Source organism: Nasonia vitripennis (assembly GCF_009193385.2).
Source record: "Nasonia vitripennis strain AsymCx chromosome 3 unlocalized genomic scaffold, Nvit_psr_1.1 chr3_random0004, whole genome shotgun sequence".
NCBI lineage: Eukaryota > Metazoa > Arthropoda > Insecta > Hymenoptera > Pteromalidae > Nasonia > Nasonia vitripennis.
Genome location: NW_022279623.1, coordinates 2575634 through 2603336, shown reverse-complemented (window position 1 = coordinate 2603336; position 27703 = coordinate 2575634). Strand labels below are relative to the sequence as shown.

At 50.1% G+C, this 27703-nt stretch overlaps 1 protein-coding gene across 3 annotated transcripts in view; it reads left to right on the top strand.

Annotated features, from left to right (window-relative positions):
* LOC100116047 (zinc finger protein 729) overlaps positions 1–27703 on the top strand; it is a 66497-nt gene that overhangs the window by 33182 nt on the left and 5612 nt on the right. For all 3 annotated transcript variants that reach the window (XM_016986387.2, XM_016986384.2, XM_031925774.1), the window contains 3 exons: positions 4497–4697; positions 6683–6860; positions 9564–9795. In XM_016986387.2, the coding sequence (XP_016841876.1) occupies positions 4497–4697; positions 6683–6860; positions 9564–9773 (589 nt within the window). In that variant the 3' untranslated portion in view covers positions 9774–9795. The remainder of the gene's footprint in view (positions 1–4496; positions 4698–6682; positions 6861–9563; positions 9796–27703) is intronic.

The following is a 27703-nucleotide window of genomic DNA, read 5'->3' as shown; positions in this document are numbered from 1 at the left end:
GATCGCGAGCCGAAGCTCGTAATGTAATCCCCAGCAGCAGCGGCAGCGTGTTACATTCGCACGGGCCCTTAAAGCTCCTCTCGTGCTTGTTAAAAGCTTTATAGTAGCCGAACGATATGAAGAGGGGAGAGGAAAATTATGAACAGCGTGTTTTATATACTGACCGGATTTTTTTCTCTCTCCGCGGAGGGGAGAGTTTTTTTCGCCGCCGCTGTGGGAAGGAAGACAGCGCCGTGTAGCTTCGATTAATCGCACCGGGGATGTTTCTTTTTCGGGAGATTTGCTGGATTGAAAGAGCTGATTTAATGCTCGTTGCGCATCGATAGCGGACTGTTGTAGCGATTATAAGACCGGCCTTTTTCGAGCGGCGGAGATATTCTAAGCCTCGTAACCGGTTATGCTGCCCGAATTATTTCGAATAACAGATACTGATTTCCGATTTTGCGCATTATCATTAGCCGGGCGTCATTAAATCGGCGGATTTTGCGCGTATAACCGTATCGCCGCGCGCGCTGCTGCCATATCCATAAAGTACCTTACATCAACCGAAACTTTTAGCCGCTCGCTACTCGGCTCTCTCGTAAATGCGCATATATAGCTTCATCTGAATTCAATTAAAACACTCGCGATCGAGAGTCAAAAGCCATAAGTTCAGCGCAGCGCGAATAAAGAAAAACGAATCGCGAACAGCGCGCTATATAGAGGCGCATACATAAAGAAAAGGCAAAAAGAGCATAATACACTCGCAGGGCTGCGGTATACACGTTGAAGCGCGAAAAAGAGACGAAGAGGACGCGCAAACAAGTCCAGCATTTCGAATAAGCGAGGTAGCAGTCGTTGATTATCGTCTGCCCATACAGCCACTATACTTCCATCCTATACGTTTCTTGGGCCGCAGCGGTGTATAGTAGCGCAGCAATAGCATCGACACGAGTCCCTTCATTTCGATTTCGTTCGCCGGCACGAGAGAAGCGGCGCAGGATCGAGAGAGAGAGAAAGAGAGAGAGAGAGAGAGAGAGAGAGAGAGAGAGAGAGAGGGAGAAAAGAAGAAGAGGAGGAAGAGAGATAGATGCCTCTCGCATCATCGCGACGCTGAGGGAGAGCGGCTATACTTAGCTGCTTGATTTTAATTACACGAATTGTCACTTAGATTTACGAGTTTTTTCCCGTTGATTAGGCCGACGGCTTTGCTTCTCTGTCGGTCGATGCCGTGTTCTCTCTCTCTCTCTCTCTCTCTCTCTCTCTCTCTCTCTCTCTCTCTCTCTCTCTCTCTCTCTCTCTCTCTCTCCGCCATCGAGATTTATATTTATTGACCCGGTGCCACGCGAACGGACCTCCAAAGTAGGGAATATCCCGAGTCGCTGTGTAGCTGTGCGAGGGTATGTGTGTGCGGAGAAGAGCCGGAGATGCAGAACGAGATTGAGGGATCGAATGAGCGCATCAATCCGAGAGCCGTCGTTGTTGCGCTGTGTTTGCATTCACGAGTTGTGAATTCTTATATCTAATGTAATTTTAGTTTTTCTACGTGCTTCTGTCAACTCTGATTGCTCTATGTTTGTAGTTCTTATTTGAACAAAAAATGTATGGACGATTTAACTGGGCAAATAGCTTTGATCTCAATCTGCTGATAATAGTTTCGTGTTATTACGTGTTATCAGTGTGAACATCGCGTGAATTTTATGTATCGTCAACGCGACGAGTCACGTGAATGTACAAACGTACAGAAACGCAACGTTTATTTTTGTGCTCTTCCAAGTATTACCCGCACTTGTCGACGTGATTGACGTGATATACACTAATATGCTCGAAACAAGTAAGCCCCAGTCACGCATAAAACACATTTTTTCATAACAATATAAATCCGTAAAAAAAGAAGAGGCACAGCATAAATAATTGCCAACGCTCGTAATACCTTTGAAGATCAGCGGTGTAGTGCAGAGAGCCATATAATATATAGTACATAAGAAACGTAGAAAAGCCTGCAGCGGTGAGGCTCAAAGCGAGTAGAGAAAGAGAGAGAGAGAGAGAGAGAGAGAGAGAGAGAGAGAGCGAAAGGGAAGCTAGGAGGGAAAAGCGGCTTTATGGAGTCGGCTATCTTATAGCTGCTGCGGGGACGTCAAAAATTCTCACGAAATTGCGTGTAGGTCAACTTTATGGATTGTCCTATACGTGCGTCCTGAGCGAGATTTTTCCTCCACTGGATCCGGCATATCAGACAAAACTTTGCCCCCATATACGCCATACACACACATACGTATACGTGTATACAGGGTATCTTTCCACCGTTGTCCTAGAAGACGGAGTCTACATTTTTATTTAGCCGCACGCGCAGTGGCCCTAATCTTTCTCGTCCCTCCCGCCTCTTCTCGCTTTCTATTATACCTTCGTATTTTCTTGTCTCATGTTTATTGAGATTTCTGCTCGTTCCTTATTGCTCATAGCGAGCGTCCCCGCTAAGCGTCTTAACTTTCTTATCGTAATTCGTGCGCTGCGTACCTATCCCGTCATGTTCACCCATCGTGCTAAGGATAATTAAAGACATTTTCGAAGCGGGTGACCACATGCTCACATCTCCATCGACTTGCATTATAATGCTCGCCATCGCCGCATCACGCACGAGTCCCAGAAGCCTCGAGAAGAAAAGAGGAAACCAATCGCGGAGCTCGATCGGCTCTCGTCCCCGTCTCTCGCTCTTCTTTTATCCATCCATCCAAGTCGGAGCATCGCGCAGTCGGCTGCTGCGGCTAGGCGCCGAAAGTGTTCTCTTCGCCCTCTCGTCGTTCGCATTCATTCACGTCGAATGAATCACTGCTCGCGCCTCGCCTTGTAATGGCGCGTTTTGTTAATGGAGAGCCGCCATCGCACAGCGCGCGAGACCAAAGCGAATCGAAGGCAGGAGAAAAAAGACACGCGGGGAAAAAAGAGCGAACTGGTTCCCCTCCTGCGGGCGAAAACGTCAGAAATCAAGACGCGCAGACGGCGCCGCCCCAGCGTGTGTGTGTGTGTGCGTGTGTGTGTGACTCATTGACGGATGTAATGTAACGAAGGGCAGCTCGAGATGTATATTAGACTTTTAAATGGCGCGAGTCCGATCGAGTAAATGAGTGTGCTTCACGGGATGACGATGCGAGAGGCCCAGCTCTCTCTCTCTCTCTCTCTCTCTCTCTCTCTCACTCTCTCTCTCTCTCTGCCGCTCCGCAGGTAAATCAGCGTGATTGACGGTATCCGGTTTTGCCCGATCGCGCGCATACGTATATACACAGCCGTTTCTCGTCACGCCTGCGACATCCCAAAAAAAGCGAGAGCTGCTGCTGCGTCCTCTTCTTAATCGCCGCGAGCGCGGCGCGGCTTTTTTCTCTCTTTCGGATGATGCGGTCAACTTCTATAAGCTTCGAAGCGAGCTCTCGATATATTTATGTGGGTCATGCTTTTGTTCGCGGAGATCCTCTTATTTTTTCGCTGCCGCAGACTACTCGGCGAGATTGAGGATTGTGAAGGCTACGTGATGCCGCTTCGGAGGAGTGGCTGCTGCGCAAATTTATTTTTCAATCAATTTTGTTTGACTCTTTTCGACTTTTCGAATTTATGGCTAATTTATGCGATTGACTTTTTGCCCAAGCTCGCGAATTATCTCTCTGTTCCTCTGGATCTTATACCGAGGTTTTGTTCCTCGACACATGCGCGGATGATTGTCCATAGAGCACAGCGAGATGATTCGCAGTATTATTCGAGTAAAAGCCGAGCCGATACCATAATTCCATCAAAGTCAGAGCAGCCCATTAAAATTCCCCGCTGATTTCGCGCGAGGGCGAAAAATAAAGGAGAAAAATACCCGGCAGCAAAACAAAGAAGCCCGCGCGTGTGTCGCAACGCGATGGTCAACGATCATTCACTCGCATCGGAATTCGCGCGCGCACTGCACTGCCCAGCCGTTCTCCCCGGTGCAACAGGCCGTGATTTCTCATGCGAGGGCGGGCGTCCTTACAATGTAAAAGCGCGGCGTTACACTTGCGCGGCCAATTGCAGAACCCGGGGCAGCTCCTGCGGCTCGCGGACGGCCCAGATCTCTCGCGTGCGGCCCCCTCTCGCTTTATGCACGCGCTCGCTCGTCCTTATAGGCAGCCTTGCTCTCTCTCTCTCTCTCTCTCTCTCTCTCTCTCTCTCTCTCTCTCTCTCTCTCTCTCTCTCTCTCTCTCTCTCTCTCTTCCCCGCAGGCCCTTCTCGCTTCCGATGTACACACACATGCCTGCGCGCAAGAATTTCTCGGTAGCCGGCTATCGAAAAAATCGGATGCCCTTTTGTTCGCGGCATTCTTCGCTGTACTATAAATCGTCCTCGCTATCGGCGCGCTGTGCTGCTGCTGCGCTAAAGAGGAGAAAAGAAAGAATTGATTTCGTTCGGTGTGCGCGCGCGCCGGGTAAACAGGTGGATTTCTCTCTCGGCCGGCTCGAATCGTTTTGTTGACGCCGTATAATTCTTTTTATGTATCGTTTCAGGCACATTCTGCGACAGCACATGACGCGACACGCCGGGAAGCAGTACAAGTGCGGGCTGCCCGGCTGCCCGACGATCCTGCGCACCGAGACCGAGCTCAAGCATCACCGGAGGCTCGTCCACGACAGCGGCAGCGATCAACGACGTGAGTTCCAGTGCGGCGACTGCTCCTACGCCGCCAAAACCAAGGTCCAGCTCGTGAGGTGCGTATCGTTAACATTATTTTATTTATGCAACAGTAAGGCAGAATGAACGGCGGGAGAAAGAATTTCCCGGAGCAGATAAATTCTGCCGTGCGTCTGGACTTTCGGTGTGCAGTGCGTTCTTCGACCACAGTAAACTCAAGGGACGCCGCTCGCGTGTCCAATAAAAGCGCGAGCTCGAAAGTTATGCAGGCTTTTACCCCGGCACGCGCGCTAAATACAAGCTTTTTCTTTCCCCTCGTCGACTCTTTTTTCCGTCGCGGCAGCACCGAGCTCGTTCTAAACAAACTCTCCTCCCTTGACCCTCCGCAGTAGCTGGTGTGACGTATTTTTGTTTGACTAGTGTCAAGCGTGCGCGCCGAATAAAATTCTGAAGCTTAAATTAAATTCGATTTCGCGCTACTCTCTTTTTCCTCGAGTCGCGATTGAAGCGCAATATCAGCGAGGAAACCGTCCATTCCGCTGAGTGGCTCATCCTGTCGGCTAATGCTTTCTAATCATTATTAAAATTGCCCGCAAAGAACAATTCGATACTAGACTACGCGGCAGTCGTTAAAATTACTCGATCGTTCGCAACTCCTTCGAAACATTGCGTGGCACATTATACGCGTGAATCACGCTCTCTCGCTTGACAGCTTTAATTATGCATACACATGCGTACTCCAGTGCGCCACCGAGTGAAAGAATAATTTTTAATCGCGCTTGTAACTCTCGTTGGCTCGCGCGAGCGGCGCGTCAGGTGCCTACACCTGCAACGGATGCGCGTTATGGCCTCGGCCGGACTCGTAAATTCCCTGCTAATACATTTCTCGGCGCGTATACGTATGCACCTATATGTACGATAATACCGCGTCGATGCGCTTCTTTCTCCGCTGTCGGCGGTCTGTGACACACCTGGTCCTCCCGTACCGTAACTCTGCGCGCGGCTTGTTCCGCGATTCGCGACGATGATTGATAAAAATCTCGATGCAGTGCTGCGCGCAGGAGAGATTTGTCTGCCGGCGCTGTGTACGTGCTCTGTAGCAGTACATTTAAACTTTGCTCGGTCGTTTTCAATTTTCCAGCAATTAAGTGACCCTATACGCTGTGTTTCGGCCTTCCGCTCGCTCTCTATCTCTTCCTCTCCGACTGCCTTTTTTCGACCCTTTTCAGAGCTGTATGCGCTCCGCCACCGCTGTCGAAGGGACGGAATGGCCCGGGCCAACAAACATGCGATGGGAAGGAAAAAGATGGACATGTAAAAATAAATTATTAACTAGACGAATAGGCTGTGTTTCCGTATTTCAAAATTTCCTCGATCATAGACACCAACGCAAAAAAAGAGTCACTCGAAATACGCTTATCCCTCAGCCCTTCCGTTCCTTCCACCGTCATACGAGCGGCTCTTTCTCCGCATCCCTCCATATAATCCACGCACACACCCGAGTCCCGCGTGTGCGCGTCCAGCGGCCCGCTTGGTATACGCGAGCGCGAGTAAATCACGCGGGATTTTAATTAAACGTGTCACGCATTTCGAAGCTGATATAGGCGAGTCGAGCCGCGCTATAGTAGAGAGAGAGAGAGAGAGAGAGAGAGAGAGAGAGAGAGAGAGAGAGCGCCGGTAGCGGCAATGGCACTCGAGAGCAGCTCTCGCCGCTGCGCAGTGTGGCGAGAGAGAGAGAGAGAGAGAGAGAGAGACGGTAATATCGCGCACGCATATCGCATCAGTCATAATCAGTAATCGCCCGGCGTGCTTTTGCTCCATAGACAACCATAAACTTCGCGGGCGCGCGCGGCTATGTGGCGATAATCGCTCTCCTGCTCGATTTCCCGGCTCTGCAGCGGCGCGATCGAAAATGATTAACACGTTTGTTTGCTACCTACCTGCTTTCGCGCTGTACTGCGCCGCGCGGCGTTAATTAAAATACGGTCGCGGCCGCTTTTTCTCCGTGCGATTATACTGTGTGCCCTGCGATTAATCAACCTTTCGTTTCTCGTGATTTCAGGCACAGGAAGCGACACGAGCTATCGGACGACGAGAACAGCGGACAGTCGCTCAAGTGTCAGTACAGCGGTTGCAACTTCACGACGAGGATCAGCTCGCACCTGAAGCGACACGTCCGCCTGCACACCGGCAAGAAGCCGTACAAGTGCCGTCACTGCCCCTACGCGAGCAACAATCTGGTGAGAAAACTCTTCCGTGTCATACAGGCGTATACATTGGCAAATATCCGGGGAAAGCCATAAAGCTGTCATTAGGGATAAAAAGGCACGTCTAAATCGCGCGCATTCTTCGGCGCGTCGGTCAGGCCTCTCTCTCGCCGCTCGACGACAAGAGACTGGCTTGCCATAAATCTCGAATCCGGCCGCTGATTAACCTTATCGGAATGCTCTCTCTCTCTCTCTCTCTCTCTCTCTCTCTCTCTCTCTCTCTCTCTCTCTCTCTCCCTCTCTCTCTCTCTCTCTCCCTCTCTCGTTCGCGAACGAAAAAAAGCAGCAACGGAATCGAGAGGGAGGCGGACCTACCGCGAAGTGGTAGCCGGCTCTTCGATTAACCCGCTGCCGATGGTAAATACGGGGCCATTACAATGTAACGCGTCGTCCGTATACGCGTGCAAATAACCGTGACTCTCTCTCTCTCTCTCTCTCTCTCGATGCGCTAACAAGCGTAGAGGGATCGATAAGATTCGAATTTCGCTCGCATTCGTCCTTTTGCGCGCATAGCCGTGCGCGAGGGAGGCCTATTCATTAGAGGGAAATTGTTTTCTCTCTCTCTCTCTCTCTCTCTGAGTGCGGGTAATCGGTTTATAATTCGATGACGGATTCTCGAGCGAGAAACTGGTTCCGCGCGGCTGCTCGTAAAAGTGTGGGCGTGATATATTCCCGATGCGGCGCCGCGGTATATGAGCGAATGATTTCGCGAGAACGATTTCAGCGCGAGAAACTGATTTCTCAAAAACCGGGAGCAATCGCACCCGTCATATCGTCGCAACGCCGCTGTAGCGTCGATCTCGCATTCAAATCGTCCGCCGACGTATATTCATTAAGAAACAAAGAGTCTTGCTCGCTCTCGCTCTATCTCCAACGCCGATCATCGGAGCGATCCGCTCATCGATAAGCCTCGTGTGCATATAAAAATGTAAAAAAAGGCAGTCGACGCGAGCATATCGAGAAACGCGAAGCCGCCGTAAAACCCGGGAAATTATGAATTTCGCGCAGCGCGAAACGATTATATGCCGCGTTATCGACGCGCGCGCACACACGCACACCTGTTTCTTTCATCAGCATAAAGCTGTCAGCGCGTTCTCGCTCTATACGGAGCCGAGAGAGAGAGAGAGAGAGAGAGAGAGAGAGAGAAGAAGAATCAAGAAGAAAAAAAAGCGAGAGAGAGAGGGAATCTCTCGGGGCGACTCGCTTGCGATTTTCGTTTTGCGGGGTGTAAATTAAGCAAGGCGTGCGTACACCTTAATGTTTTTCGGCTTCGAAGAGTCGCCGCGAGTCGCCGATAAGATAACGAGTTAATTGTGCGCGCGGCCAGCTTGCGGGAGACAGATTCGCAGCTCTCGCCGGGTATGCTAATGCAGTGGCGGCGGCTCTTCGTGTGTCGCCCCGCATACACACACACACACGATAGCGCGACGTATATAAACTCATTCCAGTGGCTCTCAGCGTCGCGTCGGGATCGGCACTTTTCGCGGTTGGTGGCGCTCTCTCTCGCTATGAGCCGCGCTTACACGTAGGTGGCTTTGAGGTGAGCATGCGTCGCGCGCTAATTATCGCCAGATAAACGAGGCATTCGCGCGGGAGACCGGTATTTTGCGCGCGCTGCCTTTTTTGCTTTTCGCGTGATCGAACATTCTCGAGGCTGCGAAATTTATAAATCATGCGCCCGAGAAAACGTTCTCTAAAGAGAAAAAAGCTTCGCCTACTATACGGTGAGAGAGGAAGTGCCGCGGAGATACGAGCGCAGTATATAGTATGCACACTGCACACATCGACAGCGGTGGGGCGCGCGAAGGAAAGATTTAGTTATGGGAAATTAAATTTGATGTCTGCCGCTGCCATCAACGGCTCGTATAAGCCCTGGACGGCTGTATGTTTACGACCGAGCACGCTACTTAGCTCCCTTTCAAGAGCTCCTCTCGCGCGCGCGCGCGCGCGTCCGGTTCGTTTTTTTTTCTGGTACATTATACCGTCGGCAGCGGCAACTCTGCAATTTTTCGAATCGTTTCTCGGATTTTTAGCGAATCCATCTCGACATCGATACGGCTCGCAATAGACATCCCTCGTACAGATCGCAGCGGCGGTGGCGGCAGCTTAACGGTCCGGATATATATACGAGTCTTTACCTTTGAACCTCGGGACGCTAAGTGCCCGCCTACCGGTTTATATGCGCCGCCGGAGAGCCGAGGTGTAAATGCTTAACGCGCAGCAGCGGCAGCTCGTCCAAGTCACTCTTCGGAGATTTGCGAAGTACCCATACTGCGCCTCATCCTCTTCTTCCTCTCTCGCTCCCGCCTTCTTCTGCAGCGCAGGCTCCTTTTCAATATCGGTATTCGGGAGAGAAAGAGAGAGAGAGAGAGAGAGAGAGAGAGAGAGAGAGAGAGAGAGAGAGAGAGCGTATGAGGCTCTTTGTATGGACGTACGCGCGCAGCTGATGATTAAATCAGGGGAGGCTGATGATACGCTTTGTTGTGCATTTATGCTGATTTATTTGTTGCTCGCCGGTTATACGCAGCCGGCGAACGAGGACGCTGACGTGTTTATGGAGCGGCTTCGACGCTTATGCTACTTTTCGCGTGTGTATGAATACGTCGCGCGCGTTTTTAAGGGCCTCGTTTAAATCTGACGTATTTATCACACGAAATATCATTTTTTCTCTTTCAGGAAAATCTGCGAAAACACGTTCTATCGACGAACCTGCATCCAGGCAAAATGATATATCAGTGCGAATCCTGTGGAGCTTATCAGACCAACTTCTCGAAGGAACTTCGGGCGCACTTGCTTCACTCCCATCCCGACGAGTATCCGACTCCGAGCGACGCGAGCAATTACATCGCTACCATTTTCGACGAGGCCAGCGGCGCGGATTTCTAGCTCTGCGACGTGATAAACCAACGTATTTATTAGATTAATTTATTCTTCCGCGCGAGAGAGAGAGAGAGAGAGAGAGAGAGAGAGAGAGAGCTGCGCCCGACAAAAGAGGAGAAAAACGAGTTTTTATATGTACGCGCAAGACCCGAGTGTAATTTATTTGCACAAGCCATTTCAATTTAAATGTTAAAAGAGCAGCAGAGAGAGCCTACCTCTGATTCATACATCTGTAAATAACGTATTTTTGCAAAGTTATTCGAATGCAAACCGCACGGAACATCGGGCTGCGGGCATTAAACGCCTTGTTGCCGGCGATAAATATCGACGGCGGACGAAAGGAAGAGAGAGAGGAGAGAGAGAGCAAAAAGAAAGAAGTATCCTCGACGACGAGGAGGCGACGATCCTCTATCCAATAAAAAGTCAATAAAGAGTCCTCTTTACTGAAAATCTTTCATCCCCTGACAAATTAAAATTCCAGCTCCTTTCAATACGTTTCTCTCCACTGCTGCGAACAAGTTTGCAAACCTACGCGCCCGAAGAACGAGAGAGAGAGAGAGAGAGAGAGAGAAGCGTAAAAAAGCGCAAACAGAGAGAGAGAGAGAGAGAGAGAGAGAGAGAGCCGCGTAATTTACGCCGCCCAATAAAATCCGCGCGGGGGAAACCAGTCCGTAATTTCCGTCATTGTAATTCAAATTAACGTCTCTCGCGAGAACCAGTTGCGATTCCTAATCCGCGGGAGCCGCAACTTTAAACATTGAAACATGCGCTCCGCCGGCGTGTATTCCTGCAGCGGTATGTATAATACGAGGAATGCGCTCGACCCGCGAGCTCGACCAATCACTCGGGACAGTCTCATAGTCTCATAAGCTATCTCGCACTTATCGAAGCTGCTGCTGCACGCCGCACGTACACGCTTTTCCCATAGCTTCCAGAGGCGTGGTTGCGACGATGACCCGCGCTTCTATCTCTCCGTAAAGAGAGTTTTCTAAAGCATAAAAAGTACTCCGTGTGCGCGGAGAGAAGGAAAAAATCAGCGACACCAGATACAATCCCGCGAGCGCCGATGAGTATCGTAAATTTTCCGAGAAATTCGAAGCCCCGCAACTTATCCTCGGCTCGGCTCTAAACAACTTCTTCGTGAATAATGTGACGTTAAGCATCCTCATCGCTATATCAGCTGCGAATATATGCAAGCTCTCCGGTTACGCGGCCGAGCAACCTGTGCGCGCTGCAACCTCCGCGGCTCGTTTCCGCGGTTCGCGAGCGCAGGAAGTAGTTAGGGCGCGCTGCGCTCTCTGATCTACGGCCGAGCGGCACGAAGTCGAGAGTGTCGCGCTGCTCTAGCTCTGACGACGGGCCGCCGTAGAGGCACCTCTTTGACACGCACTTGTGTATACAGCTCGCGCTGGGAGCTGATCTTATCGGCTACCGCTGCTGCTGCTGCTGCTGCTGCTGCTGCTATGGGAAAGTGTGGACGAGTATCTTTAAGCGGCCGCTGTCGCTGCGAATTATAGCTGGTTTGCGTTGAAATTTTTGGTGTCGGAGCTGCGCGTTTACACGCGTAATCGAACGCGTTCACACGCCCGGTGAAATCCTGCGTTACAGCACTGCATCTGATTATTATTTATTGGGTTCCGTCGGCTGCGAGAACACAATATCCTAAGCAGGTGCAGCGGTCGATAAGCGATATTTTTCGCGCGCGGCGTTCCCCCAATTTGGATTCCCGAAAGCTGAGCAAACCATTCAATTCTCCTCTCTTTCTCTCCTGCGCGCGCGAGATATGGAGCGTCGTAAACTATGCGGTCCCGACCAAATCCGAGCAAAAAAAAACGCAGGCGCTTAGAAACGAGAGGCTGCACCGCTGCACACGCGAGACGGACAGGTAGATGGATAGATAGCGAAGAGAGAGGGAGCGAGTGTGAAGGATAATTTATCGACTAATTAACGAGGATGTCCTTCATTACCGGGCCGAACTGAGCAACAACGGCAGCAGCAGCAGCAGCATTATTCGGCTGGCGAATATTTACGAGCCACGGCCCGAGGAAGAACCGAGAGAGTAAAAGAAAGCCCCCGAGAAGAAGGAGCTCTGCTTACGGGGACCCATAATGATCTGTCCCGATCTTGCGGCGATTCGGCACCAGCGGCAGCAGGCCGGAGGAATTTTTCCTGCGAAAGCAGTCCCCGCACCTATAAGTATATAGCGTACACTTGCACGCCGGAGAGGAGACACTCGGACGCGCGTCCGATATATGTACGATGAATTCGAAAGGAACACAAGAGACAAAAGGGCGTTCGGTTTAAGAGGTATGGCTGCTGCTGCGGCTGCTGCTGTATACGCGCGCGATTGGGACACGTGCGCGTTGGCCGGGAGCAGAAGCGTGTGAACCCGCAATGGGTGCGTTATTGTCCCGAAATGGACAGCAGTGATGAGTGGTGCTTTGGATCGGAATTTCGGCTTTGTGCTACTAAAATATTTTATTAAATACAAACTTTTAGTAGTACAAGTCAAAATTGATTTCGAATTCGTATAAGCATGCAGTTTCGGACGCGAGGGCTGTGCATATATAGAGCCGTTTGTCACGTATGCCAAAATGCCTCAACTATGGCCTGCTTGAGCCGCTCAAATTATAACTGCATCGTACTCTCCACACTGCACTCGCATTGCTATAACCCCGTCAAAGTGATCACAAAGATCACAGATCGCCAATGCTTAAACATCCAAAACCGACGAAATGAGTGCCCAGAGGCTGTGAGAAAAAAGTAAAAAAAGCAAACCTACGTGCGTACGTATAGAAACGAGAAAGAGAGCGGCGACTGAGCATCTAAGGAGTCACGACGGCGCCGTTAGCCACGCACGGGTTAATGAAGATATAACGAGCGCTGGAGATTGCGCGACACCCCCGGCTCGTGACGAGACGCGGGTATTCTCCGTCCAATTCTATAGCGTTTTGTCTCATTTTCGCGCCAATGAAATCGATCATCGCTTCTACTGCGCACACTTTATGGAACTCGCGCGATTCTGCACAGCGTTTCGAATCGTAAACAAACGTATAATACCGCGACAAACGAGGCCAATTTAGCGAAGAGCAAAACCGACGATCGACGAGCAAACTCGCCGTCAGACACACTACTACTGCAGCAGCGGCGCAGGCACACATAATTACCGCGGCTTTTCGGGCCCGGCTAGAATCCTGCGGATTTCATTCCCCCAATTACACCTGGAAATTTGTCCCCGAAGACGGCGGGGAGGAGCACGGAGTCTGCGGTGCCGTAAATACTCACCCGGCACGGCAAGACAAGTTAGCGCCCGCGCGAGCTGCACGGGGAGAGACTAACCGCCTGTACCAAGGGTTGATTTCCGCAACACTTGCACGTATGTGTGTGTACTTTTTGATTTATTGGAAAGATGAAATTATTTTCGCTCGCGATGCCGGGGTATACGTATAAGAGGCTTCGAATTTACGATAATCGCTATTTAAAATTGCCCCGTGCGAATTCATTAACGCGACTCCGGCGAGATGACGCGTTTGCGCGAATTCCACACCGTGGGGCGAATTAAACGTCCGGCGAGTTAATGCGCGCTGCCGAGTATACAAGAGTCAGCTTTTGCGCTATGCGCGAGAAAAACGAAAATAAGGGCTTTGATTATAAAAGTGCGGCGCGGGAAGAACCGTCAAACGCGATTATACAGAGCTTCTCGATTGTCTCTCCAATTAATTTCCACGCGTCCGGCCAATTACACCCTTCAATAAGACGACGACGACGACGACGAGAGAGAGAGAAAGAGAGTCAGTCGCGCGCGCGCGACAAGGTCCGCGGCGATTGATGGCCGGGAGCTTTAATGCCGTTTGTGTGTAGCGGCGCGCGCTTAAGCGCAGCTCGCCGCGGTAATTAGCTCAACAAACGCGCCGGCCTGTCCCATCAATTGCCATACTCTCTCTCTCTCTCGCTTGTCGACTGTCTCCCCGCTGCCTCTTTATCGCCCTTCGCCTTTTTTCCCTCTTCAGCTCTGCAATTAGCATCTCCGCGCGCGTACGGATGGAATTGTCTTTCCTGCTCCTTGCGCATCGGAGCCGCAATATGCAGCAGATCGCGAAAATCCGAGGCGGTAGGTGAGACATGCCATCACGTATCTCGCTCCCTCTCTCGCGTATTAGCGCATATTGCGGTCGGCCGACTCTATTTACGATTGAAACAAATCAAACGTTATCAAGCATTCCGGCCGGACGATAAAGAACACAGAGGGGACGCCAAGGCATTCGGCATTCCCCGGGGGAGGCGTCATCGAGGGATGCCTGCGCCCGCGTGGGCGCCTCGTGTTCACGTTCTCTGATGTACGTGTATGTGCCACACACTCTATACGTATACCTATATAGATAATGTACTCGGGAGCGTCTCTCTCTCTCTCTCTCTCTCTCTCTCTCTCTCTCTCTCTCTCTCTCTCTCTCTCTCGCTCGCTCGCTCGCTCGCCGCACGTCGAGCGCGTCGGCTATTTGTAATGCGACGTGCGCGCTCGACCGCTCTCTCTCTCTCTCTCTCTCTCTCTCTCTCTCTCTCTCTCTCTCTCTCTCTCTTTCTCTCTGTCTCGACTTATTGTTTCCTCGGAGTTATGAAGGGATATATGAAAAATCGTAAACAAGTGGATACCTATCGTAATCTCTCCCTCCCCGCGCGGCTGCCTTGTGTTTTTCCGAGCCGTTTAGCGGGGGCTTTGTGTATAGAATGCGTATTTATTCAAGCGCCGTCATATTACGCGCAGTTTATGCGCTGTTTTTGCGCAGGTTTATTAAAACGTCACGTGTGCTCAGCGCGCGGTGTGTCGTTATTTATTCGAGCGACGCGCCAGTATCTAGAAACGGACGACGGACGTAATCTTCCCCCGATTTCATCGATCACGGCATTCAAACGAGCGCGCACGGAATAATTGAAATAATGAAACTGGTTTGCATCGCGCAGAAAGAGCGAACCGCGCGCAGCATTTTAACAAGCTCTCGCCCTCGCGCGAATAAAATATTGAAATCCTGCATACGCGTAATAACGCGCTCTCGCCTGAGAAAGGAGCGGCCGCAAACCTGATTTATAAAGTCGCCCTCCCTTTCTCCGCGGCAGCAGCGGCTTAAAACGGTTTTCGCACGCAATTTATCTCTCTTCGGCCGACTGTCAATTGTTCGCGATCAAAACACGCGTACGCGCGGTGTACAATTTCTTTCGACCGAGAAGAGAGCGAGAGGAAGATAAGAGAAGAAAAAAGGCCGATTCTGACAGACGTAACAATACTATTACCAGCGAGCGGGAGGCTATACACACGCACAGTCATGCGAGAGGGGGAGAAGCGCGAAATAAATCGCTCCGGTTTCCCCGCGGCGCGACGTGTGCAAAAGACGGATGGATCTCGAGAGCTGGAACTCGAGAAGAAATCCACGCGCGCGTGCAGCAGTCCCAGAAAGAATAAGCCGCTACAGAGCAAGCGAGCAGCAGGAGAAAACAGGGCGCGGATAATTATAGGCGGCCGGGTTCTCTGGGACTAATAGCGGAGAGAGACGGGCAGATCGAGCCGATCGGAATCCCCGAAATGCCGGGGCCTTAAGTATAAATCCATCCTCTTTCTCATCCGCGCAGCGAAGAGGAGAGAGAAGGACAGAGAGAGAGAGAGAGAGAGAGAGAGAGAGAGAGAGAGAGAGAGAGAGAGAGAGAGAGAGGAGGTGGAGAGCTCTGGCTTCGGTGAGCCGAGTGATTTAAGGCCAGCGTATTGCGTGCAGCGTCGAGCCTCTCCCTCCCGCCGCTCGTCCCGCGAGCCGGCCAACGAAGATGCAGGATATCGCGGTCCTCTGACGCGCCCGCAGAGAAGGAGACGTGCGTGTGCCCTCTCTCTCCATCTCTCTCCTCCATCGCCCGACTCCGATGTGCCTCTTCCGCCTGCGAAGGTTGAGAGTGCAATCAGCGCGAGAAGAATACCGTCGGCCTTTCTTTTATATCAATCATCGTTTTATGCCCAAACCGCGCACACACTGTCGTACGTCGTATTTACGATCGGCGGCCGCGAAACCACTGAAAGACCGGGGCCCGATCCAGTTGGCTTGATTTGTGGCCACCTTGTGTGTGTGTGTGTGTGTGTGTGTGTGTGTGTGTGGGTTTAGGAACCGTGTATACGCACACAGCGCACACACGGCGCCGAATGCTTTATGAACCGATCAGCGCGCTCACGGGCCCATAAACGTCCGAGCGGCGCGCGGACTTTATACGTCGGTTTACCGGCCGCAGTCGTGTTACAGTCTCCCGTTGCGTGTAACCTGCTTCTCTCTCCGATTGTCTTGCTGCGGAGCCGCGCGCAAGTAGATCGAGTCGAGCACGGCCGGACGCGTTTTGTGTACGCTTTTCGAAATGCAACCGCATTCTATCTGGTTGTATCTGGAAACGGCATAAACGCGCTAATAAACAGTTTAGCTCGAACGTATCAGAGAAGCTGAATATATATCTCAGCACGCGATATATCAGCAACGCGACGGCAGCAGTCCACTCTCCGAGTTCCACGAAAGCGTTCAATGGAGTCCCATATATATTCGCTCTGGCCAGGAGTCATGGATCAAGACAAACTTAGCGTAGCTACGCTCGCTCGTGTGTCCGCGGAGCGCGGAGGAAGAGAGAAGAGCAGCGCGCCGGGATCAGATGCCGAAGATCCTCGCTAACGACTACTAGACTCTCCGCTGCGCTGCAAATCCCTTTCCATCGGTTTGATAAGGAAGACGGAGAGCCTCAAAGGCCTCGGCGATAATGCAATTAAATATAATTATGTTGCGTCGCCTGAAATGGCCAGACGGCATTCTCCCGAGTAGTCTATGCCTATAGTGGATATAGAAGAAGAGATGGCTGCTAGCTGGCCTACAATAAACGATCGAGCATAGCTGCAAAGCGAGCGACGACGGATAATTAACGCGACCCGCGAAAAAATCGGGGCCGAAGCGACGATAAGCGGCGGGAAGCGAAAAAGGCGAAACAATGTGTGCCCTTACATACGGAAGCCGCGCGGTAGCGGATCACATGCGCGCAGCATTTAAAACAACAGCGCCGGTAAAGAAAAGGGTATCTCCCGCAGGCCAGCCCAGCCCTTGGTCGTGCCCCGTAGCGCCTCGATAATGTATGCGCGCTGAAGATCCCCTGAGCAAGAGAGAGAGAAAGACGATTCGTAGTGCGATATCGTCCGCAAGGTTAGAGGCTGCTGCCGGTTCTGCAGCGAACGCGGATTTCTACGTAAACTCGGGGTCTCCGCTCCGATACGATCTTCTCTCTCTCTCTCTCTCTCTCTCTCTCTCTCTCTCTCTCTCTCTCTCTCTCTCTCCTCTCTGTGTTCGGCTTCTGTCCGCTTTCCTCTTTGTTTCGTACCTGCGCACTCCCTCCCTCCCGACCACCTATATTAGGCTCGCGATCGGTATAACACACACACACACACACAGGGCGCGCTAGTCGTCGCGAACTTATTACGCGAGATGAGGGCCGAGATTGCGGAGAGAGAGAGAGAAGAAGTAGCGGAGGCGGTTGTGCTACCGAACGCAGCTACCAGCCAGGAGAGAGAGAGAGAGAGAGAGAGATCGCGGGTCATCGGAGAACTCGCGCCGACTAAATTTTCCAACAATTAAACGTCCTCCTACTTATAATAGCCCTCGATAAAAACCGCGTCCAAGGGACTAGCACGAGTATATAGAGAATAGCTTCGAGAGCAGCGCATAGCGCATCCTATTATCCTATCCTCGCCGCGGCGCGCTCGCCTTATAAGGCCGAAGCTTACAGGTAGCCGCTGTATAATATACACACAGCTGGTCCGCAGCTCTCTCTCTCTCTCTCTCTCTCTCTCTCTCTCTCTCTCTCGCTCTCTCGATAAGTATACACCGCGCTGCTGCGATGTTAATAGGCGCAGGAGAGCTGAGAGACTCGTTTCAATGCGCGCGATCGCGACGGGGGTAATCGGGCCATTATGCGCGCGCTTCTTCGGCCGGGCTTGTATATATCCTCTCGCGTATGAGCCGTCGCTCGCTCTGGCATTCGAACTCGCGAGTGAGAGGGCTATCGACGCGCGTATGTGAGGCTCCTTTCTTATTGCAGGGCAGAAAGCGAGAGATTTGCGAGCTTGTCAGAACACTACTGCGCCGGCTCGTTGCTACCGCTCGCGGTGCCATATGCTACCGACTTTATTTTTCGAGTCCGCAGGAACGTTGCGTCGTGAAAAAGTTCCGTTTCGGATTTATGAATTATAGCATGTATTCGAATGATGTCCTCGAAAGACGATAACTCGTTGATCGATTCCCGAAACATAATTAGGAGAAACTGATGGCATAGAGAAACCAGAAACCAGCCTCTGATCCTCAGCGCCAATTTACGCGGGACACGCACTTGCGTCACAAAGAAGCCGCAGTTCTGGCGATAAATTAGCCGCGGAGGTATAAATTAGGCGTCGCTCGCTTGGATTTATAATTCCTCAAAATACGCGATAAAAGCGCAGACGTCGTCGGCGGGGAACCGCTGCGGCGCATTATTTCGCCGGTCGCATTATAAACGAAAACAACATTTCTATATACATATACGCATATAAGACGGTACAAGGCTGCACGTCGATCGAGGGGACGGATTGTGATTTCGGATCGCGAGGGCTATAATTCAGACAGAGAGAGAGAGAGAGAGAGAGAGAGAGAGAGAGAGAGAGGGGGGGGGGGGCTCTCGCTCGCTGGAAGCCGTTTGAATGTCCAGGCACGTATAGAGCCTCGGACAGGTGTAGCTATCGATTAGCATAACGTAATGACGCGAGGAAGCGCATAAACACCGCGTCTGCTCCTTCTTCTTCTCCTCGGAGCAGGATTAAATATAGGGGTTTTAAGGAGTCATTTGCGTCGTTAGGTGCTCGCGTAACGGATGATTCTTGTCTGCGCGCGCGTACAGTGCACGGTAAAGGAAGCCGCGCTGCATCAGCGTTATCTTTCCCTCCGTACATTACACATAGGTATAACCACAGGTGGAAGGGCGTGGATGAAAAGATTGACTTTCTACCGGCTGCAGCGAGTGCAGTGCGCGAAATTTATTCAGCGAGGAGGTGTTACAAACGGAGAGGAGACAGAGTCGAAAGCGAAAAAGTAGAGGACGGGACTCGAACTCGCGGACCCGAGAGCCAGAGGCCTGTGCTCTAACCACTGAGCTAACGTCTACGATGCATTCGGACGCTATGCATCGTAGTACGGCTCGGCGGACTCTTATTGCTGACTCGTCTTCGCTGCTCGCGTTGCAGACGTGTGCGTCTGTGACAGAGGCCCTAAAAATTAATCAATTATATTTACGTATTATACGTCGCGACGAGTGCGGTGTAAAACTTTGTCACTGACGGGCTACTCTCGTATAGTAGCTTCCTAATTACCGCGATATTTAAAGCGAATCCCATCGGCCGCAAGTGCGTATATTCGTTATTCCATATGAGCGAGAAACGAGACTAATAATCTATGCGAGAATACGAGCGAGTCGGGCGAATAAAGTATACGATCAGCGCGCGCGGCGGCGAAGAAGTACGCAAAATAGAGAAAGCGAGTGTATAGGTATACTTATGCACCTATACGGGAGAAAAATCGGAAAGAGGGAGAAGCCTCGTGACCTTGTCTGAGATTAACGCCCATGTTACACCGGCTCGGTACATACGTCGGGCAACCGCTGCTGCCGTGGGTTCAAGGTCGCGATCCTCGTCGCCGAAGGAATCTTTCAGGCTGCTTGGATTTCTCGATTTCCCTTTCTACTTGTTTTTCTCCATCTCTCTTTCTCTCTCTCTCTCTCTCTCTCTCTCTCTCTCTCTCTCTCTCTCTTCTTCGTTTAATTAAAGGAACATATATTCCTCTTCTATATAGAATAAGATGCTCCTCGATGGCGGGATTCTTTATTTTGATGCCGCTATTAATACGGCAGTGTACCTTTTGTTGCGAAAATCGATTAATTGTATTTTTATCGCGCGGTATTATAATGTGCGTTAGAAACTTTTTACGAGCTCATTAGGATGTATTACCAAGCACTTATAACTTCGGTATACACCTATAAGTAATAAAGGTATACTTACTGCATTTAAATATTTCATCGATTACAGGGGGGACCACGTAGAAGCTTGGTTGGTTTTCTCCCCGCAATTTAACATAAATTCGCCATCATAATTTTGATGGCTCGTAAAAGTAGAAGATTATGTCGGGGACCGCGCGTATCAACTGAAATTTTCACGTATACCAACTACACGAATAAATTGAAATTTTCAAACTCTTCCGCGTTAAACACCTATATACTCTTGTCCCTCATCGCAAAAAAAAATAAATAAATATATTCGCCACGCATCTTCATACCGCATCGGAATCAAACTCGGAGCGAGCCTCCATTCTCCTCCGGCGGCGCGGGGGTGGGGCATCGCGCTCTCCATAGCACAGACACACGCGGGTCCATCGAGGGCATATTCAGGCCTGCTCGCCAGAGGCTCTGCACGCATGCTACCTATACGGCTGCATTATATGCAGAGCAGCAGCAGCAGCTCCCTCGCATATCGCGTGGAAAGAGAAAAAGAGTCGCGCGCGCAAGAAAGAGAAAAGAGAGATACATAGACGCGGATGCAGCAGCGAGCTAGCCAGAGGATTTATACGTCGCGCATATATAGGTATGCGCACACGTGCGCCTCTTTCTCGCTGCAGCAGCTGACTTATGCAAAGAAGCTCACGGCCCCAAATAAATGTCAGCGCAGCGAACAAAAATGTCTTCGCTTGCGTCGTCGCTGCCTGAGAGCAGAGCGTGTATAATAAGTACACGCACTTTTCCAGCGAGCGGATTGATCGAGTATTCGGTGAAAAGCTGGAAATCCGCGGTACCGCGCCCAGAGGAAAGAATTTTTTCCCTCATCCTCCGGGTTCGCGAACAGCCGACCATTGGATTCATTGGCTCGGTGACAAAGCACCTGCTGCTCTGTATTCTCTATATGCTGTGTCTGTGTGCGATATGGAAGCCCGGCTATTCCCATTGTTCTCCCGCGCGCGGATATGCTCTTTTGCGCCACTGTTCTCTCGCGTCCTTTTTTTCTCTCCTCCCGCGTTTCTCACCCGATCTCGTCTTTTCTTGCCTCTTTACGACGCATTCATTTGCCTCTTCTTCCTTTTCTTTCTCGCGCACGCGGCCCTTGAATATACGCGCGCGATCATATACGAGCGCACACGCGTAAACGAGGAAAAGCCGAATAGGCTCGTAAAAATCCGCACGGGCGCGTCGTCAAGCGCGGGGCTGATGCCGAAAGTCGCGGACCTTCGCCAGCGCGGCGGCCGATAAGAGAAGAGAGCTTTCTCTAGTCGCGCGCTGATTTACACTCGCGTCTCCCTTTAATCGTCTTTATCGCCTCGCGCGCTTGTAACGCCGCCGTGATTTAGGCGCGATCTCCCCGCCCCGAAAAAGCCTTCTCTCTCTCTCTCTCTCTCTCTCTCTCTCTTTTACTCTTCGTCCGTTATGCGTCTGTATGTGTAACGGTAGGCGCCCGTTTATCGCCGTGGAGGAGAGAAGAAGAAGCCCCGGGGATCCCCCGAAAATTAAGTCGTGCAGGCCTGCTGCTGCGCGCGATACCGAGAAAACCAACCGCCGGCGCCATCTGTCGGTCGACGCTCCAAGCTTCTTCCCGGTAAGAACTTGCGGACGCTGTGACAATGCGGCGAATATACGCGAGATCGGTTCAAAATTTCCACTCGCTCTCCGCGCGCTGCACTTGTCGCCAATTAAAACGTTGAGAGCAGTCTCTTTTTACCGCGGATGCTTCAATTCGTCGCGCGCGAGCTTCCATTAAAATAACTCGAATTTGCAGTAAATCTATTTCGTGCGCGCGCGCAGTGCGTTTTTTCCCTCTCGAGAGACAGGTAGGTATACGACGAATGTCCGAAAGACGTTCTAAAAATTCCTCGGATCGCCATAAATCAGTCCCGCGCGCCTCTATAAGGCCCCGCGCCGGCGGTTTACACACACACACACACCCACATACACACGCAGCGAGCGGCTCCGCGTGAACCAGATCCGAGGAAATCGGATACCATAATACGGAGTGACTCGATCGAGACAACTATATATGCGTGTCAAAGTCGAGGCCCATAGGTGGTCGAAGAGGGAAAAAATCCTCGGGATTTTTTTCGACTCGGGGGAAACACTCGATCTCCCTGTCGCTCGTTCGACCGAGTCCGTTTGTGTATCGTATACAAAGTGGAAAAATATGCGGCCGATGATTTGTCCGTTTTTATTATGATACGCGCGCAGCCAGCTCCGCTCGGTCGGCCGTAAATAAAAATATTTCGGAAGGTTGTCATTATTTTTTGGTGATGAGCCGCCGCGGTCTATACACCGAGCGGCTGAGTTATAGCTGGCGCGGAACTTTAGATTGCACGTAATATGTTTGTTCGGCCAATAAATTAACCTGATGGGGAATCTCGAAGTTTTACTCGGAAATTTATACGTGTATATTCGAGAGTATATTGGGGACTGCGGCGTCGCAACTCTCGAAAATCGAAATAAATTCTAGATTTTTGGGGAGTGAATATAAATTTCATCGAACGTAAGTCGACACAATAACGTCCGAGTAGTGATGGGCTATCGATCGTTGATTCGCATGAAAAGTACGATGAAGAAAAACGAGAGTGCAGATCGAACTTGAGAAAGAGAAAAGAAATGAAGGGGGTACGTATAGGGAGAGTCAACGAGGCCGGCCGGCGCTCATGAGCGAGCGAAGCAGCCGAGCTGATGAAGATAACGCCAGGCCTGGGTCTCTCTCTCTCTCTCTCTCTCTCTCTCTCTCTCTCTCTCGTTCTCTCTGTCGCTCGTTTGAATTACGAGGCGGACCGGGCAATAATAAATTCCGGCAAACATTCATTTTCGTACACGCAACTTTATGTCGTCCTTAGGCCGCGGGACACGCTAAGCGCTCGCTCGCTCTCGGTCCGACGTCGTTTAGTATCCCGGTGATGGCCCTAATAGCCCGGGTCCACCCCGTCGCCGATGCACAATCCGCGGGATTTACAGTTCGCGACCGGTCTTCTTCTTCTTCTACTTCTTCTTCTTCTGCTGCTGCTGCTTGCAATTCTGATGCCGCAGTCGTTGTTATTCCGCTTCGTCTATCTCGTATGGATCAATTATTCCAACGATAAAGCTCTGGAGCTGAAGAAAAGTAACCGCGAGAGAGGTCAAGCGGCGATTCCCATAAAGCGTGTACACCCTCGAGAGTCATCCGGATGTTTTTTCGATCAGCGCGCACACGTATCGATCCCGGCCTCGAATAAGAACACAAGCCGGTGCTTGAACCCCCTCGTAGGTGGAGACTACACACACGCGGGCTACACTCGCTCTAATTGGAGGCTCGGTATCGACCGGGATCGCTCGCGATTCCACGGAATCGTGGATCTCTCTCTCTCTCTCTCTCTCTCTCTCTCTCTCTCTCTCTCTCTCTCTCTCTCTCCTGCGCGCGCGCGTACATCCAGGAGCCACCTGTAGCTCGGCCGTGTATACCTATGTCGGCGCGAGCTATGAAGAGCCCGGGCTCCGCGGCCGAGATAATGCTCTGATAATGAAAGACAGCCGGTGCCCCGACCTGATTTAATTGGGAGAGAGCCTATATTGCTGCTGCAAGTCGCTGAGAATTAAACGCACGCGGCGAGCGCGCTGAGACACACAAAGTTCGCCTGCACGAGGATAAAAGAAAGAAGACAAGAGCTGCTGTTGCGGAGAAGCTGGTGTGTGTGTAAAGGTGGAGCGATGAGGAGCAAAAAGAAAGGAGAATACGCTCGGGAAAAGTGCGGAGCGAGCTTTCGTGGGAAAGAGAAGGCTCGACGTTGTGTGTTTGCATATCGAACGATTATGCAATTATGGTTATAAACGTGATTTATTTTAAACAAACACGCCATACATTCTGAAAATCACGCTCGATTTGCTTGCGACGATCTTTCCGGCTCCCGCGAATCTGATAAGGATACTCATGCATACAGCGTGCGCGAGCGACGAGTGACAAATAATCGCATCGGAGCGATACATCTGCGATGTCACAAAACACAAGAGAGCTGGGAGAAGCCGAAAAAAGCATGGCGACTTGAAGAAAAGTACGCCGCACACATTATTCTCACGCGTGCAGCAGCAGCCGTGTAATGCGTACGCAGCCTAATTGAAAGAGAAAAAAGCTCGCAACGAACGAAAGGGAGACGCGAGATAAAACGGCGAGATAGCAGAGCGTATGACGGAGGGCCGCGCGCAGCACAAAGTCGGAGAGAACACGGGGAACCCCTGTGGCGAGCGAGCAATCGGCTCTTCGCTCGCAGATCCTTGCTCCCTCTCCTTCGTCGTCTCCGACGAATTAGAAATATTGCCGGTGCGCACGCGGACTGTATAGCGTTGCGGACGACGGCGAGAATTACGCGGCCTGTCAGCGGCTTAAATAGGATTCCATTACCGGCTCATTTTTCGATGCCACTGATTATATGCGCTGTGCGTATACGAGCAGAGGGACAGGCCTTCCTCCACCAAGTGTTTCAGCGCGAGTGAGCTGCTCGATTAATCGTCGGCGATTTGTCGCTCGTTATTATTGCCATAAGCTGCTGCTGGTTGTTTGCGAACCGCGATATCGAGTGGCTTCTCGCGATTCATCCGTCGCCGATGATTCGTCTCCCTCGCGCTTCACCGAAAATAATACTATGTAGTACAGTCTAATGCGCGAACAGAGAGCGTCGCTGTGACGCAGCGCATCGCCGACGATAAATTTCCCCGGGATTCCGCTATTCCCGACGCATAATCGCGCGTGGGCAGCTAGCTAGACTCGGCGCAACTATCCCTTGCGGATGACGCGTTTACACGCCGCGCGCCTATAAATCAAACCTACGTTGTAAGATTTTACTTTGCGCGCAACAACGTGTGAAATTACGAGAGAGCATTAACATGCGTCCTATATAATAAGGGAGTCGAGTTGAAAAATCAAACTTTCGATATGAAGATAATTAATGACGTGGTCACTATATTGATCTTGAGTTATGGCTTCGGCTTTCTATATCATTCGTGATCTGTACGATAGTTTGTGCCTTTACCAAAGGCTGTATGAGTTATCTGAGAGGGATTTATTAATAGCATGAGCGGACCAAGCAGCAGGCCAAACAAGGCAGTTTTAGCATTGATGGCACACTACTATATATCTGAACACGGCGCGCGTATTGCTTTGAGGTAAATGGAAAAGTACCTATGAGTTTAGGTGGTGACAAAAGGGCCGGTCCAAAACTGCTTTGTTTTGATAATTAACGTCTATAGGTGTACATATCGTCGCTCCCTACGAAGAGTAGCACTGTTCAAATTTCACGTCATAAGTGGCACAATTCATTTTACGCACGCTAGACTAGCACAACTCCCGCGAAGACCATAAGCAGAACTCAAACTTTATCACAACTTAAACAACGAATTTCTATAAAAATTTCCCCATTTTTGCGAAACTGTCCCTAATGAACACTTTTAAATATTCACAATTTACAAATACAATAATTTTTTACAAATATTTTTTTTAACTATTCACTATTTTTAGAAATTTCCGAAACCTTTTAAAACTTTGAGGTTTGTCTGTCTTTGTCCAAGCTTTTCATGAACTTAACCAACAAAATAACCCAATAAAAACGTAAAATACTCACATTTTAAGTAATATAAAGTCGCGAGTTGTGCTACTCTAGCAGTGTGTATGAATCAAAATTGAATTTAGGATGGACGATCGCAACAGAGCTTTTAAAATGAAAATGTTTGATGAATAATTATTTTCAAATGAATTTTTCCGACACAGCGATGCGTTTTCCCTGTCGAATCCGCGCATATATAGTACAAGCGAGCGGAGATCGACTTTTCAAGTCTCCAAGACGTTTAGGTGCTGGTGGGTTAACGCGGAAGTCCTTGTCACCACAAATCATTATTAGCATATTATCGGCGAGTCTTATCGAGAGAGAGAGAGAGAGAGAGAGAGAGAGAGAGAGAGAGAGAGAGAGAGAGAGAGAGAGAGAGAGAGAGAGAGAGAGAGAGAGACAGAGAGGTGGCGCTCTCGAACTCCCTCGCGAAATGCGGACTCGCTGCCACCCCCTCTCTCTCCCCCGTTCAGTTCAAACATACATGTATATATAGATACAGAGAGCGAGAGAGTGCAAGGAGTCGAGAGTGGCGCAACAATAAATCAGAGATTGTCTCCTCGCGCGACGATTATTCATTCGTTAACAGGCATATAATTACCGAGCGCGCGCCGAGCCATCCATCCTTTTCTCCGTCTCCGTCTCTCCGCCTTCCGCCGAAACTCTCTGTCGCGCATTTTTAGCTTGCTTCCTCGATTTTCTCCCTCTCCCTGTTTGCTTTTCACTCGGCGCGTATATTATACGCGTTTGCTATACGTAGAGTCTTTTACTGCGCGGTCGATTTTTAATTTTTATTATCTCTTGCATTATACGAGTGAATTATTTTCAAAGTCAATATAATCTAAAATATATTATGACCTAAAGTTTATTGCTGATTGATCAAACTTATCAAATCATTTGCTGATAAAAAAAGTAATAACAATTAAATAAAAATAGCCTGCATATCTATCTCCCGGAGACATAGAGCAAATCGCTAATTAACGCGCGAAACTATAAAACGGATCATCACCGAATCGCGATGCAGATAGATGTACGAGAGGTAGAGAAGAGGAGAGTAGATATACATCAGGAGGCATCAGCTCATCCCCTCGCAGTGTATATGTAGCTGGTAGCTACATCCCGGGCGCATCTCCGCGCGCGGACTGGCCAACACATCCGAAAATTAATCGGCGTGGGCGCAGCCGATAACGGATGACGTTGCTGCCGAACTGCCAGTATATTTTACTTTGCGCCCTCTGCGTGTCTGTTATTTCGCGGGCATGCTGCCGGCGGCCTGTCCTGCGCGACCACGATTTACTCGCTTCGGACACTGCGTGTACGCGCGCAGTACACACATACAGCTGCTCTCCTTCTCTGCACTCACTCACTTATATAGCTACGAGACAAAGATAAAGATAATGATTGAGAGTATCCCGTGTCGATAAAGGACAATACTTGCTCCCACTTGCTCGTGCATTGCAGGGGAAAAATCGAATCGAGTTATTGGGTACTCTCGCGATTTAGTTTTATTATTGCATTGGACAATCAGAATTGCATTTTCAATATTTATTGTAGCGCGTTTAATTGTTGGTTCGAATCAGCTAATTGTACAGTTAAGCTGCAGATACTCTTTTTCCACTTGTTTCCGTTACCTGCGCCTGATTCCTCGTTTAAAAGAGCCGTTCAAAGGGACAAAACTAGCGAGTTCATTGCTCTCAATCTAGCCCCTATACCCTGGTAGAAAAAAGTGCTAACTGGCCAGTTCGTAATGCTGTTACTTGCAAAGAGCTGCCAAGTAGTATATAAAAATATATTATTTAAATAAAAAACTTATCCTCTTCTTGATTATCAGTCTTTTGCTAAGAAAATTGCTTCATTAGTAAAATAATAAAAAGTCAAAATATTTTAAAAAAGCATATTTAAATAATACTTTGTCTATTAAAACTATACATTCAGTTGGAGGCAGTTACGTGCCAAAGAATTGGCAGTGACTTTTTTCTTCTACCTCTCTTTTTGATGGGTTTTTGCAGGCTGTTTTCGAATGCGCGATGTCGATGAATGGACGGCCGAGAAAAGAAAGACTTTATTCTTATTAACCCGGCTTTATTCATGACTCAACTGTATAGAGCTAGAGATTTGAGGCAAATTATAATATTAGTGTCTTTTGATGACTGACAAAAAGCAAGAGTATAATTTTTTATCTATTTTTCCATTTGGAAAATGTGAATATATTTCAGGGAATTGTCAAGTTAACTGTAAAATAAATTGTTGAAACTTGTTAGCGATATTATTTTA